The 15,038-nt window shown below is 51.1% G+C and overlaps 1 protein-coding gene across 4 annotated transcripts in view; it reads right to left on the bottom strand.

The window, feature by feature from the left end:
- The window catches only part of LGR6 (leucine rich repeat containing G protein-coupled receptor 6), a 135,116-nt gene that overhangs the window by 7,843 nt on the left and 112,235 nt on the right, over window positions 1-15,038 (bottom strand). For all 4 annotated transcript variants that reach the window (XM_027665768.1, XM_027665767.1, XM_027665769.1 and 1 more), the window contains 8 exons: window positions 14,838-14,909; window positions 13,725-13,793; window positions 12,711-12,782; window positions 9,479-9,544; window positions 7,212-7,283; window positions 5,647-5,718; window positions 4,840-4,965; window positions 1,647-1,807 (listed from right to left, as the gene is read on the bottom strand). In XM_027665768.1, coding sequence (XP_027521569.1) covers window positions 1,647-1,807; window positions 4,840-4,965; window positions 5,647-5,718; window positions 7,212-7,283; window positions 9,479-9,544; window positions 12,711-12,782; window positions 13,725-13,793; window positions 14,838-14,909 — 710 coding nt within the window. The remainder of the gene's footprint in view (window positions 1-1,646; window positions 1,808-4,839; window positions 4,966-5,646; window positions 5,719-7,211; window positions 7,284-9,478; window positions 9,545-12,710; window positions 12,783-13,724; window positions 13,794-14,837; window positions 14,910-15,038) is intronic.

Genomic DNA, 15,038 nt, shown 5'->3' with positions numbered 1-15,038 from the left:
CATGAACACACCATCCATGAGTTTGAGACTGGCTTGGAGGCCTGGGAGCCTGTGGTAGGTTTTGGTCTGCTGACAGGGCCAGGAGAGAGCGTCCTTTGGGACATCAAAGGCTTTGGTACCCAGCAAGAACAGGTCTGTGAGCAGTGCTGTGGGCTCTGTTCACAAAATAGATCTTTTCACAGATGCTGTAATTTGCTGGGCAACCCCCCCAGCCATCTGCACCAGGACTGTTACAGCATGGGCTGCATTAATGATGGAAAAACTGACCCAGCCGAGAAGAAATTCCTGTAGCAATGACCATGACATATGGCTCCTCTGGTCTGTCTGTCCAGTGTTACCACCAAGTCTACCACGCTTCCCAGAGCCACATCGGGCCAGTAGGAACCACACTTGCTACCCCCTGGCTGGACTTTTTACATGTCTAAAGCCTATTCTTAGTCTGTGAAGGATCAGGGCAGGAGCAGAACACAGGACTGGTGAGTCACCCGCTGGCTGTGTCATAAAGGGTCTTGGTCATCCTGCCTGTAACACAGAGTCCAACAGCTCTGGATCAATATCTGTCTCCACATCCAGTCCTGCCTGCTCAGGATGTGGGAGGAGACAGCAGAGCCCCTGGCTATGGCTGGGTGCTCAGTGAATCAGGGGCTCTCCAAGGTCTCAGCCCTCTCAGACCTCAGAAATGCACTGTAGCCACTGTATTTACACAAACATATAAACAAATGCAGCATCCAAGCTGTGTTCTGAAATGCTGTTTCCACTCTCCAGCAGTTACAGAGGAAGGAAGCAAAGGGGCTCATGCTTTTCTTCACGTTGTTCTGAGATTCCCTTGCAGCAGGATCACACCAGCTTTGTGCTGGAGCTGCTGCTGTGCTGTGGGGCTGTGAGTGCAGGTGTGCCTTGCACTGATCTTTGCTGGCCTCCTGGAACTGGCTTCATGGAGGTCTGTGCAGTACCGAGCTTTGGAGCACAGAATAAATTGATTCTTGGACAGAAAGTTCTGCTCCACTATGGAGGCCTTTATGCCCTGTTTCAGCCAGCCCCTGTACTGAGCTCATTGTGTTCCCCAAATGTGTCCTGTTGTCATACCCAACCTGGACCTTTGCTGTAGCATCAGGGGATGTGCCCAAAAGTAGCACACACACAGGTCTCCCTGCCTCCAGCCAGCTGCACACTCCAGGTCTTTGACTTCATTCTATTCCTTGGATTAATCCTGAAGCCCTTCCCCTAGATGTTGTAAAGAGAAATACTGATGTCCTGCCAAAGGCTCCACACTGCCCAAAAGTCTGACGCCCAAGCCCAGAAGTTGCCCCAGGTAGCCTCAGCCACCTTCCAGTGCCTTGGGCAGCCTCCCTCCACAGCCAGCAAGGCCAAATTGGCAAACGTGTCTGTGCTGTGGAGGACTGCCAGGTCCTCTGGTTACCCTGTGAAGGTTTGGATGTGCCAGATCAGCTTTTTTTCCCCTACAGGGTCACCAGCTGAAGCCCATTCACAGCAGTTGTCCAGCTGCATTGGAGAAGGCTCAGTCTGCCTTCCCAGGGGCAGGTGTCACTCCGTGGCTGGCGGTGGGAGCACTCCTGCAGATGCCTCACTGCATCCAAGCTCGCAGCCCTGCCTGTACTGATCACTGCTCAGCCCAGTTTACTCACAGTGATTATCGGCGTGACCTGGAAACAATTCCATGGTCCTCTTGTGGGGATCTTCCTCCTCAGGACTCATGTCTTCTCCCTCCCATTGGTTGGACACCTTGAAGAAGCTGCTGCAGCTGCCATAGGCGCAGCACTGGTAGGCGTATGGGACCTCCAGGACTCTGCACGAGGGAGAGCAGAACTTAAGGGTGTGTCCCCTCCACAACCTGAGTCTCCATTGCTTTGCCCTTTTTGCTCAGTTCAACATGTGACAAAAGCTGGTCTGTCTGGTGACTTTTACACTGGTGAGGGTCTGTGCTGTGGCAAAGGACTCCACGTAGGACAGAGTGTGCACCCAAGGCACCTCATGGTGTCTCTGCCCTGCCCCACTTTTGCTGGTTTGAGCAGGAGTACTGAAGTGGAGAATACCACTCCTAAATCAAGACATTCCTAATCATAGAATCAAAGAATCAGCTGGGCTGGAAGGGACCTTCGAGATCATCAAGTCCAGCCTTGATCCAACCCCGCTGTGGTTCCCAGCCCATGGCACTGATGCCACATCCAGTCTCTTTTTAAAAATCTCCAGGGACGGAGAATCCACCACTTCCCTGGGCAGCCCATTCCAATGGCTGAGCACCCTCTCTGGAAAGAAATTCTTTCTAATCTCCAACCTAAACCTCCCCTGGCACAACTTGAGACCATGTCCTCTTGTCTTGCTGATGGTTGCCTAGGAAAAGAGACCAACCCCCCCCTGGCTCCCCCGTCCTGTCAGGGAGGAGGAGGTCTCCCCTGAGCCTCCTCTTCTCCAGGCTGAACAGCCCCAGCTCCCTCAGCCTCTCCTCATAGGACTTGTGCTCCAGTCCCTTCCCCAGCCTTGTTGCTCTCCTCTGGACCTGCTCCAGGACCTCAATGTCCTTCCTGAGCTGAGGGCCCAGAACTGGACACAGCACTCCAGGGGTGGCCTCACCAGTGCTGAGTACAGGGGAAAACCTGTCTGCAGTTTTCCCCAGACTAAATTAGCCCCTCTTTCCCAAGGCATGTACAGTCTTCAATTTTTACCGCTGTTTTGCTGAGCATCCTTTCTTTCCTTCGAGGTGAGAAGCTTCCCAAAAGCAAGGTTCCCCTTGCTTGTTGTTGAGGGTCAGAAAGACACCTTCAGACTTCAGTTCCAGGAGCGTGGCTCCCTCCTGCCAGCTCAGGAAGGGATTTCTCAGGTCTCTCAAGTGAAACAAGTTGTTTGAATATGTCTGATTTTGACTTGAGAGTCAAACTGTTAATTGCTAATTATAGCATGTATTACAAGGTTAATTCAAGAGCAACTGAGCATCATCTGGACACAATACCGGGCTGTCTGTCAGCAGCTGCATTTTTGGCTTCGCTGGAAGTCAGGGAGACTGCTGATGAAGGCAAAGGAACCTCAGGTTTTCCAGACAATTAAGGTCTTCTGACAAGATCAGTAAATATGGTGAAACTCTATATTCTAAAAATATGCTTTTGTTTTATGTTCCCAAACATTTCTGCCTGAGCCCCATGAGGCTGTGGAAACTCTGTATACAAGCTTGTTTCCTGTTATAAGCTCCAAATTAGAGCCTATTATTGAAAGGTGGTAGGGAGGTGCTGATCCTCCCAGGAAGGGTAAGAATTGTTCTCAGATGATTCCTCCAGACATATGCCCCAAGAGTAAGACTACTTAATGGCAGTACCTCAAAATTTAGGGAATGTTAATGGGTCCATCGCCTGGCACGGTTCAATGAACCACTGCTGCAGGCTCAGTTTCTCTGGTACAAATCCAAACCAGCTCCACAGCTGCCAATGGAACTAGTTTAGAGGAGAAACACCCTGGAAGTGCTGAACTTGACCCACCCTGCACAAGGGACTGCTTGTTGGAGTCAGTCTGGAGAGGCCACGGAGATGCTCTGAGGGCTGGAGCCCCTCTGCTCCAAAGACAGGCTGGGAGAGCTGAGGGTGTTCACATGGAGAAGGGAAGGCTCTGGAGAGATCTTAAAGACCCTTCCAGTGCCTAAAGGAGCTCCAGGAGAGCTGGAGAGGGACTTGGGACAAGGGTCTGAAGTGAGAGGACAAGGGGGAATGGCTTCCCACTGCCAGAGGGCAGGGTTAGATGGGATATTGGGAAGAAACTCTTTCCTTTGAGGGTGGTGAGGTTGCCCAGAGAAGCTGTGGCTGCCCCATCCTTGGAGGTGTCCAAGGCTGGGTTGGACGGGGCTTGGAGCAACCTGGGATAGTGGAAGGGGTCCCTGCCCATGGCAGGGGATTGGAATGAGATGAGCTTTAATGTTTTGTTTCAACCCAGATCATTCTGTGATTCAATGATCTTGGGTGTAGAAAACCCTCCAAAAGCTTCTGGAATCCTCTGCCATCTGGAAACCAGTCATGCAGTACATCCCAGCTATGATGAGCCAAAAAAGTCAGAAGAGAAAGCCCTTCAGACACCACTGCTGAGGTAGACTGATGTGAGAGCTCCATACTTTTCCTCAGACCTGAGCTATTAATCCCAGTGTTGGTGCAGTGGCCCATGGTCCCATCACTAGGCGCCTAAACTGGAGAAGCTCCAGCCTTGGGAACTCATACTGGATGAGTGGGAGCATCAGCTTACGCATACTTGGCTTGAAGGGAACTCCTCATGAGACCCAAGGAACAGATGACTTTGCCTGAGGGGAATTTGTGTTCTTTGGACCATGGACACCTCAGCTTGAGGGCAGGTGCCAGGCTGAGACCCACCTGTAAAGCAGGGTCAGGAGAGCCCGAGCCTGCAGTATAGCACTGTGCTCTGAGCCTTTCACAGCCTCATCTTGCTCAGTTTGACCCCTCCAGGCTCCTCATTAATCCATAGCAGACAAGACACGGCCACACAAACAGAGTTTACAGAAGGAAACCTGGATGTCATTAGCTAGGACTGCTTCTGGGAATGTTTTCCATTGAGAGGAGCCCTGAGCTGGGCTCGCTGCATGCCTCTGTGTGTGTGTGTGTGTGTGTGTTTGTGTGCGTTTGGGGTGGGGGTGATGGGCTGGGGAGCACAGCACCACTCTCCTGTGGAAGCAGGAGATGCATTAGCAGCAGATGAAGCTTCCTCTACCCATTGGCCTGGAAGGATGGAGAAAGCATGAGAGAGACAAGGAGAGCAGGAGGTTGAGTGCTTTAGGCAAATACAGGCTGTGCTGAGTGCCAGCAGTGAAAGAGCCAACACCCCAAGTACCTCATTTTGGGGAAGCTCTCCTTGGTGAAGGGCTCAGAGAGAGCTGGGTTGCCTTGGAGCTTCAGATGGGTCAGTCCAGCCAAACCATCCAGGGGCAGTGTGACCAGCTGGTTGTCAGTTAAGTCCCTGGTGAAGGGAAAGCAGAGAGGGAGACCATGGTCAGGGTTCCGCTGCCAGTGGTACCTCAGCCAAACCCTCAGCTGCCTCTCTCGATTGCTCCCTCAGTGTGATGCTGAGATGGGGCTGGGTGCTGCATGGGAGCCAGAAACCTCTGGAGATAAACAGATTGAGATTGCAATCCCTGGGAGAATGAGAGGGTGGGATTAGTGCCCGTGCTGAAAGCTCTGCCTGGTATCTTTGTCCCTCTACACATACACTCCATAATAGGTTGGGTATGACTGCAGATCCCAGCCCATAAAATACACAAAGTCTTAGTGAGGGGCTGAGGACTGAGGACCCTCCAGAGCCAGCACAGATGGTCTGCAGTGACCTTGCTGAAACAGTTCATCATACTGATCTTCCATAAAGACATCTAAAGCAGGTATGAAACCATCATGAAATGGAAGTTTAAGCATTCAGGGTGAGAGCAGCTTAAAGATGGCCCCTCCTGCACTTCATCATCCCTTTGGTATTGACAGGAAACCTTGGGATTTGGTCTGTCCACATCAGTGCTGAGACATGCACCTCAGCACATCAGCCTTCCAGCATCTAAATCCCAGGTGTCCTGCTTGCCCAGGGAGTCAGTCTGAGGTCCTCAGATACCTCCCATCCATGGACCACTGTGAAAGAAATATCCCTGCAACTTACAGCTTGGTGAGTGAGTGCAGGGTCACAAAGGCCTCCGGGTGAATAAACTGGATGTAATTCCAACTCAGGTCTCTGCAAGGCAAGGACACACCAGTAAATAGGGAGCAGAGCAGGGCAGTGAAGCTGCTGACACCAGCCTGGCCAAGGGGCTCAGTGGGATCAAATGTGGGATCTTGTAGCCCCTTGGTCAGCAGCAAGTTCTGTCCCATTGCAGCTCCCTGGAGACAAGAATGTTTGGGTTTGCAAGAGCACAAGAGTTTGCCTTGTAAGAGCTCCTCCACTGAGACCAATGGGAAAGGTTCCTTTCTGGGTTCATTTTCTGTAAATTTGGGGATTTTATGCTGACATGCTAAACCTCAGAGCAGTAGACAGGTCATGCCTTAGTGCCAGACCATTCCCAACACAGTCACAGTGCTGGGTGTAGCAAGCACAGATAGGGCCAGGAGTGTGTGGAAGGTGAACCAAGATGATTTTAGAATGTCTCCTGCCAAGTTTGGATTCACTGAGTGCCATCAATAAGCTCTGCTTCCATCCCGGTGACTGGGCTCTGCTCCTTCTGTCATCAGGGAGAGGAACCAGCATATCAGGATGCATTTCTTCTCCTAAGGCTGACTATGTGAGCAATCTCATACCATATATTCATCTCTCCTGCTCTAAGGGAGTCAGGAGTACCTGCTCAAATGTGTGGGAAGTCTGGTGAGATGAATCCTTCCCACAGGGACCAGAATATACCCAAAAGTCATGGCTGACCTTGCATACTCAGTTGTGTGTGTGTGATTGTAGGGTGGCAGCAGAATGCTCGTGTTTCCATGTATGTCTGCAGTGTCACACATAACATGTAAGTGTTCCTGTGCAGTTGTAAACACGGTGTATGTGACACTCACGGGATCCTCGGAATGCTGGGCTATTAAATGACACACAGATTGCTGCACCATGGGAAAAGCTTTCATGTGATTTCAGTTCACTTCCTAACAGAACATCAAATAAAGATCATCAGGGCTCTTTCCAGATGTCACAGGGACAATAGTGCCCTGCAGGGCCTTACTGGCTGTCAAAGGTGCCAAGCACTTAGGAGGTCACTCTCTGTGTATGATACACACATGCTTGGGTGCACTTAGTATGTCGAACACGAGCTTGTGGGGAGGAAGTCTCAAACCAAATGGGATGCTCTGCATGGATGTTCCAGGACTGCATGGCCCAGGATCAGCCTGTGTATGGCAAGGGGGGCAGGAGCTCAGGTACACCGTGGTAAATCCCTGACATGAGTCCCTGGCAGAATTTAGGAGGCATGTCCACAATGTGGGCTGTGCCGTGCCAGAGCTGCAGCATGTGGTGTGTGGGCAGGGAATGGGGGGAGTTACAGCAGGGTCTGCAGGCACAGGGGAAGCCAGAAGGGTGGTTTGTGCCCTCTTCTTTTCTAAAGGGGAGCGGCAGAGGGACTCGATAGCAAAGCCTCCCAGCAGAGACAGAGGGAGCAGGGTTGGAACTCCCCGCAGCCTGAGGGGGTTCACGGTTCCCCTTCCCCTGGCAAGACTCCAGCCAGTCCCCTGCCAGACAATACTTGCATGGAGCGCAGGGCCATCAGCTGCACAAAGGTGTCTGCTCTGATCTCGTGGATCCTGTTGTGCTGGAGACCACTGGAAAAACAGAAACTGGTTTGAGAAGACAGCTGAGGGCAGCGTTCCTACTTTGTAGGGATCTTTGTCCCAGTACAGCAGATGCTGTGTGGAAGTTGCTTTTTGCACTTGGGAGACCTACTCTTATTTTAAGAGTTAAATGGGAAGAGTAGCAAAACATCTCAGAGCCATTCTCTCATACAGGCAGCTCCAGGGCTCAGGCAGCCTCTGCTTTTAATGCCATTATGGCTCAGCAAAGCACTGTTGATATGCAGTGTTTAAAGGTGCCCTGTTATCTCCAAAGACATGCTGGCTTCCCACTCTGCTCTGCCCTAAGGCTGCAAACTGCTTCATCCAGAGCAAAAGTGGAGAGCTTGGAGCCAGAGAACAGCAATGAGCTCTGTGTGGCCCTTCAGGAAGGACCACGTGGTGCTGCCCTTTGCCTTTGTGAGGGCGAAGGGGGTTTGAGGGCTGAAGGCATCTCAGTGTCGCATGAAGAAAAATCTCAATGTCTTGTTGAACCCACCATCCACAACTACACATGAAGTGCCTCAGCCCTCTACATCTCCTTTCCAGCAGCCTCCTGCACCCCCTGGGGAAGGGGAAGGAGCAGGGTGGGGGCTCACACAGACTTTGCTGACTGACCTACACACTTCCCACATCCCCAAGAGACATCTCCAACCACGCACCCCGTGGGAAACAGTCAGTGTTTCAGTTTTCTCTAGTGTGGAACAATGATGAATAATTATTAAGATTCCTATGAGATGCCCATCATGAATTCCCAGACCTGTGGAATTAGTGTCCCCATCTGTGATCTTCTACAAGGGGAGATGGCCACTGCCTAGTGCTCTACCTACAGTAGCTCCCCTGGGCATTTTTCGGGTAGTTAACTTGCCTTTGGACTCAGAAATAACCTTGACTTATCTCACACAGGGACCTGCATATGGTGGCTGTAATATCTCAGCTGGTACTTGGCCACATGTTCCTGTTCCAAAGGTGGGCACTTGAGGCTCTCCTACCTGCTCTGCTGCTGGTCCCTTGGTGCCCCACGCAGCCAGGTTGGCATTGCTCCTACCTCTAGCTAAGATTTCAGCTGGGGGCCACTGGAAGCTCTGGGCACAAATTTGGGGGTCACTGAGTGGGAGAGGTGGAGTTTGGACAGAAGGGGTACTGGAACAAGGTAGAGAAAAATAATTTAGGGATGTTAAGCTGTGAGGGATCACCTGTGTGGTGCAGGTAAAAACCTGCACACTGGCAGTTACAGCAGAGCAAAGGCACACCTGAGCTGTTTATGTGCCAGGCTGTACCACCACGCACCATCAGACTTGTTTCCAATGTATTTACCAGGGGGAATGTTGATGCCTGGTGGGAATGGGGCTTACAGGACAATAATTTCGGGGTTAAGGGACCGAATACTAATTTGCAAGAAAATATTAATTTAAAGCATAATCCATCTGAGTTCAGTAGCCTGATTTTATATTATTGTTAAGTCTGAATTTGGCTTATTGTAACGTTTTGTAAGAAGAAATTTTAGCAGAATGCATGAAACTATGGGTTTGGAATTCTGAACATTTGTCTTTTTTTTTGTTGGACTTCCTATTTTTTCCAAATGTTTTCCTGGGGGTACTTTAGATAAAAATATGTCCAGCTCTATCTCTGTCCTCACAGCTCCCATAAAAGGCAGCAGGGTCTGTGTAACTCTCATTTTCATGTGATTTCACACAGTGCCCTAATATCCAGTTTGCTAAGGCTGGATGAGCTGGTCTGGCCATCCAGGCCGGGATGCTGCAGGGTCAATCTCTCCTGCATTTTTTTTTTTTTTAAATGGAGATTCTGCTCCCATACATCTGTTTTTCCAGGCTGCAGAAGATATTTATGGTAGAGATAAACCCCATTCTTGATTAGCTCTTAGTGAGACTGAAGTCAGTGAAGTGAATTCTGTGCTGTCGCATCCTTCTTCTGTTTGCTGTGCCTGGGACCTCTGAAAGGACCTGAGTGAATTAAGCTCCTATGCACAGGGAATACATTTTATTCTGTATTTGCACAGGGGCAAAGAGTGGAGCTCTGGTCTGTTTGCAGTCCAAACAGTGAGTTATAATGCCCAGCTTTCCCAGTGCTTAGTGAAGGTTGATTTTTGTGTGTGGGAACTGCCTCTCTCCTCAAAACAGCCCTTTTGCCCCAGAGCATGGTGCAAGCGAGGACATCTCTGTACTCACAGCTCCTCCAGCCGCTGGCACTGGTGGAAACTGGGCAGCTCTTCAATTTGGTTGTGTGACAGCTCTCTGCAGGGGAAGGACAGTACAGGAATGTTAGGAATCAAAAGCCAGTGCCCCCGAGCCCTCCCAAAGCAGGTACTGTTGGAGGGTAGGATGACTTCACTTCATTCTGCACAGCTGCAGAGCACTGTAACCCCAGGTGAGGGGAATCTCCACTTTTGGGCAACCCCAGGTGAGGGGAATCTCCACTTTTGGGCAACCCCAGGTGAGGGGGATCTCCACTGTGCACACACCTGGTGCTGGCTCTGAGTGTCTCTGTGCCAGGTAAGGGTTGCCCCGTGGTTTCCCCACTCGTCCAGCCCCAGCCCAGCTCCCTCCAGCCCAGGCTGTGGATGGATGGAGCCACCTGTACAGCCGGGGTGGGCTTGTCCTCCCCAGCCCCAAGTCAGCTGTGAAACCCAACTGTGCCACCCTCTGCCATGCACAGCCCCGCTTTCTGTGGGTGAAGAAGAGAGAGGTTTGTGCCAGAGCTCCTGTCCTGCTGCTGTGGATGGAAGCTCACAGAAGCTGCAGATGTGCCTGCAGAGCCAGGGAGGTTTTGGTCAGCCAGCTGCTCAACTCCCTCCTGGCATCCAAACCAACTGTCTGCTCCCCATTCAACCTTTCCTGGCTTTCTCCCAAGGCTATGGAAGGGGTTGTGGCATTGGCAGGGATTTGATTCAGGACATTACAGACTGTGAAAACGTCTGGTCCCTTGGTCCCTATTCTTTTAAATGCTGTCAGTTGAAAGTAGTTCCGAACAAACTCCTCTCCCACTGGTTCACGGACAACTGTCACATCAGCATCCAGAGTAGAGTGACTTGATAGTCAGAGGAAAACCCATCCTGACATAACTTAATGAGAATTTATTGAAGCTGAAACAGGCTGGGCAAGGAATAATGTTTAAACCCAGCTCTTTCCCCCACCAGCAGAGACTGGATTTGTGGTTGTTCAAGGGAAATTTGCCCCAGGGTAAAGTTTTGTATGTGGCTTCTCTGCCGACTTTCCAAACTTGGTTTCCATCTTTCTGCCAATAAGTTGCTGCTAAAATATTTCAATTATTTTTTTATTTTTTTTTGCCAACCCCCTCACCACCAGTTTTCCATGGTGGAGAGGAGGAGGGAGAGAAAAGCAAACAAAAGGTTTGTGCTTGGCTCTGGAGGCTTCACCTGGTGTGAAGAAAGAGCCTTAGCATCAGTCACTTTTCCCTGGTCCCTGTGTCAATGCATTAGGCTTGACAGGGCTGTGGCTTAGCTAACAGTGCTGGGGGGAGAACCAGCCCCAGGAGTTATTTCTGGTTCCTCCAGAGTGAGGGTAACCAGATGAAGCCCAGTATCTACGAGCAGAGCAGCCTCAGTCACTGAGGCTCAGTTGGGGACATACCAGGATGGAGGTGCTGATGGCATCAAGGGACTTCAGCTCTGCTCAGGGGAGTTTCACCTATTTCTGCTTGAGAAGAAAGACAAATCCTCCAGAGCTCAAAGAGTGTTTGGACAATGCTCTGAGGCACAGGATGGGATTGTTGGAGTGTCCTGTGCAGGGCCAGGAGTTGGACTCCGTAATCCTTGTCGGTTCCTTCCGGCTCAGGATATTCCATGGTTCTCTGAAATCTGTGCCCTGAGCAGAAGCTCTGGATGAAAGCAGCAGGATGGTGTTGGGCTGACGACAGAGGCAGCCCTGCCTGTGCTTGCTGGGTTCAGTGCCCACCCTCTGCCCCTGCTCCTAGAGCCCCCATGCAGGATCTCTGCAGAGAATCCACACCATGGTGGGAGGACAGAAATGCAGCATTAACTGTCTTGTCTGTGACTGATGTGTCACAGTTGTAATGTCAACCTGACGGACTGTCAAGGGGCTGGCACAGCACCACTGGGTCTGTGGGGACAGGAAACCAGCACATTTCAAGGGCAAGAGAGATGTAAACATGCACAAACATTGGCCCACATGCTCTCTCTCCAAACTCTGAAAGCAACGCAATTAACGTCAGGAAAGTTCACCAGGGAAGAGGAACAAGGAACAAGGTGGGGTGTCCCAATAAAAGTCTCCCACATGGAGCAGGCAGCCACAAAGAACAGGCTCTGCTGTGAGGGTTTACAGTCTGATAACTTGCAAACATAAACAGAGGTTTGGGACTAAACAGCCTGGGCCAGTCCAAAGGCTGTGCTTTTGTGGCAAGTTATCCACTGAATTGGTCCAGGTGTCTAAGATGAGAGATCTTCCCTACAAGGACAGCTGGAGCCAAAAGGCTGTAATCTCCTAAGTCACAAATTGTGTTCTTTTATTTTTATGTTTTACTCTTGTTTCCAATTTCTGTGATCAAGAATTCACTCCTGTTGCTTTCCTGGAACAAACTTGGTTTTTTTTCAGCTTGCTTGTATAAAGACTCATGAAAGGCAAGCCTCCTGTTGCCCTAAGGCTGCAAACTTGTATAAATCTGGCTCATGACTCATTTCCTGAGGATGTCTTTGACTGCAAAGTTGGGGATCTCAGGAACCAGGGGTGTGATTCCTGGGAATCACATCACAGTCTTTCTGAGATGTTGATTTCATCATGTACCAAGTTAAAGAAGAAAGCACACCCTCCTCTCAGCATCATTCAGTGCCCAGCTAAGCAGGCAGAGCCAAGGACACATGGAGTCTCTGAGCAAAACCCTGATCAGGCTCTGCTGCACCATGTGAGGAGATATGACCTTCTGGCCTTCCAGGTCTCTATCAGGTCAGACCTGATCCCTCACAGGATGTGAACAGGATCCTTCCAGATGATGGCACTTGCTGGAGCTCCAACTGCAATAAGCCAGTGCTGGGGCAGAGGGTTGTGTAAATGTGATGTCCCCCTGGGTTTGGGGCTAAGAGCTTCAGCATAGCTGGGAGGTCTGAAATGCTGTAGCCATTCTTACCCACCTCCCTTTGCACCCTCCCTACCCTCCTTGCATGGGGCAGACAGTCCTCACTGGTGCAGAGCAAGGAGGATGTGCCTGACTGCAGCCCTGGGACCAGAGCATCACGCTGGGATGAAGCAGCAAGTTAAAGAACAAGAACAAGGTAGTGCCTAAGAAGGTGGTGATTTCTGCATGGAAAAGATAATGGGAACAAGAACCACAGGGTGGTTTTTCATAAATTGTCCTCTCCCTGATCTAGACCAGTTCCTGATGGCATTTTTCTAAGGACCAGGCAGAACAGAGACACAGGTTACTCACAGGATTCGGAGGCTGGGCAGCTGCTGGCACATCCCTCTGGGAAGGAAATGGATGCCTGCCCGGGTCAAGGTCCTAGAGGGGTGGAGGAGAGAGAAGAAATGGTGTTGCTGAGAGCCAGCACACAGACTCTGTGACCCACAAGCCCAGCTACCAGTCTCAAATAGTGGCAGGAGAGACAATATCAATGGGGCAACGAAAGGCCTGGAGAGGATAAAAAACCTGGCAGGCAGTTTTGGAAACAGGCCCTGCTGCTGGACCTGGCAAAGGTGAATGTGCCTCTAGGAAGTTCTGGGATGCTGCTGAATACTGAATTAACAGCTGTCCTTGGGCGTGTTGAGGGCAGATGGCAGTGCCCTCTGTGGCACACCCTGCCATCCCAATTCCCCATTGTCCAGAGTGGTGATCTGCCTGGAGCCAGGACTGCCTCAGAAACCTGTGTGTAGGGGATGGATGGTGTGTCCCTGTGTCCCTGAGACAAGGCATGGCCAGGTCACACCCTGGGCTGGGGTGCTCCCATTTTGGGCACTGTGTGGGGACCAGTGCCCTAGGGAGGGGCCTCCAAGTGTCCTCCAAGTCCCTGCTCTCCAGAGCTTGAGGGGGTAAGGAGGGGACCAGAATGGTTGCAGGAGCCCCAGCCTGGGTGGCAGAAATTTCCTGCCCTGCTCTGCAGTGCTGGCCCCAGTATGGGCAGAGACACTGGGTCTCAGCAGACCATGCTGAAGCACTGCCCTCAGAGGCTCATTCCTTCACAGGTGCAGGAGGGAAGGAAGAAAAAAAAACCAACAAAAAAAAGACTGGAGCACACTCAAGAGTACTGAGAGAGCAACTCACGGAGAGGAAAGCTGCGTTCAGGAGCCACAGGGGTGAAACGAAGCAGAAGGGTGAGTGACCAGGGAGAGGCAGAGCTGAATACTGCACAGCACTGTGAAAGTTGTCCTCACTGAAACAGCCTGGACCGCCTTGAAGGAGGAAGAGCACAGCTAGCAGGGTAAAAGGGAGAGAGGTGCCACTCACAAAACTTCTAGGCTGGTGGTGCCTTTAAGGTCCGGGAATTCTCTGATGTCCGTTGCACCATTGAGTGACCTGCAGAGAAATGCAGGGGAAGTGAGGTGGGCAGAGGACCTGGAGGCTAATGCAGCTGCCCAAGGTGCCAGACCCATCAGCCATGGCAGCTTCCTCACACCCAGACGTGGCAATTGGAGGCCCAGACCCAGAGTGTCCCTGCTGGCCTGGCGGCAGAGCAGACGCCTCGCGCGGTGCAGACGCAGTGAGATGGAGCTGGGCACTTCTATGCAAGGAGACTTGGCAAGCTCAGAGCCTCTCCCAGCCACTGACATTCTTGGCACGATCTCTACCCAAATTAAATAAAAAAACCCTCAAACAATTACTATGGGGAATGTAAGCAGGGCATCCCACCCAACCCTCCCCGAGTCTGTGCATTCGGATCTAAAGAATGCAGAGCTATTTGAATGATTTATTTTATTTGCCTGCGTCTGTGAGTGTTCCTGCAGTGAGAGGCTGGGTGAGGTTTATAAACAGAGATTTTGAGGTTGCCTCTGCCTCAGTATTTAGTGCTGTGCCACAACAGGTTGGCTGAAAAGCCAACGTGGAGCAACTGTTTTGGTTTGGGTGGTGCCCACCCCATGGTGGTGACCCCAGACCAGGCTTAAGGTCAAACACGTGAAGGAAGCTCTGTCACTGCTGGCTGCCCAGTGCTCCTCCACTTCTCTGTCTTGTGGATGAAGGCAGATGCATTCAGTGTCCTGCTGTTTGGGAAACTACACAACAGTAGCAGAAGTTGTGGTTCTTGTGTGTGAGGTCTTTGCTGGTCCCGAGGCACCTGTGGAGACCTTAGAAGGCTCCAGTACCTGTTCAGTTGGGTGGGCAGGAGGAATTAATTTCTGCTTCCAAAATACCCTTTTGAAATTTATTCTTCCTCAGAAGAAAACATCTGCAGCGTCTACTCCTTGGATCATCACCTTTGGGGCTGGCCAACAGAGTGGCTTCATGGTCCTTTATTGACATAGAGGCTCTTTAGAGCAGGAAGGGAGGAGGCCCCAAAGAGGCCCAATCCAACAAGGTTGGAGCTTGGATGTGTTACATCTTTGATGTGCTTGGTGAACTTACAGAGTGTGGAGCTTTGGCAAGTACTGGAAAGCAGACTGTCCAACAAACTGGATGGGATTGTCATAAAAATGGCTGCAATGGGAAAGAGGAACAGTCAGAGTCTGCTGCACACAAAGAGAAGATGCTATTACAGGTCAAGAGCCTCGAAGCTACCAGCAGTAAGCTATGCAGGAGGTGCTGTGAGGAAGCTTTGTTCCCAGA

The sequence above is a fragment of the Corapipo altera genome, unplaced genomic scaffold (assembly GCF_003945725.1).
Source record: "Corapipo altera isolate COAL_440 unplaced genomic scaffold, ASM394572v1 202, whole genome shotgun sequence".
NCBI lineage: Eukaryota > Metazoa > Chordata > Aves > Passeriformes > Pipridae > Corapipo > Corapipo altera.
This window is presented reverse-complemented; position numbering and strand designations above follow the sequence as displayed.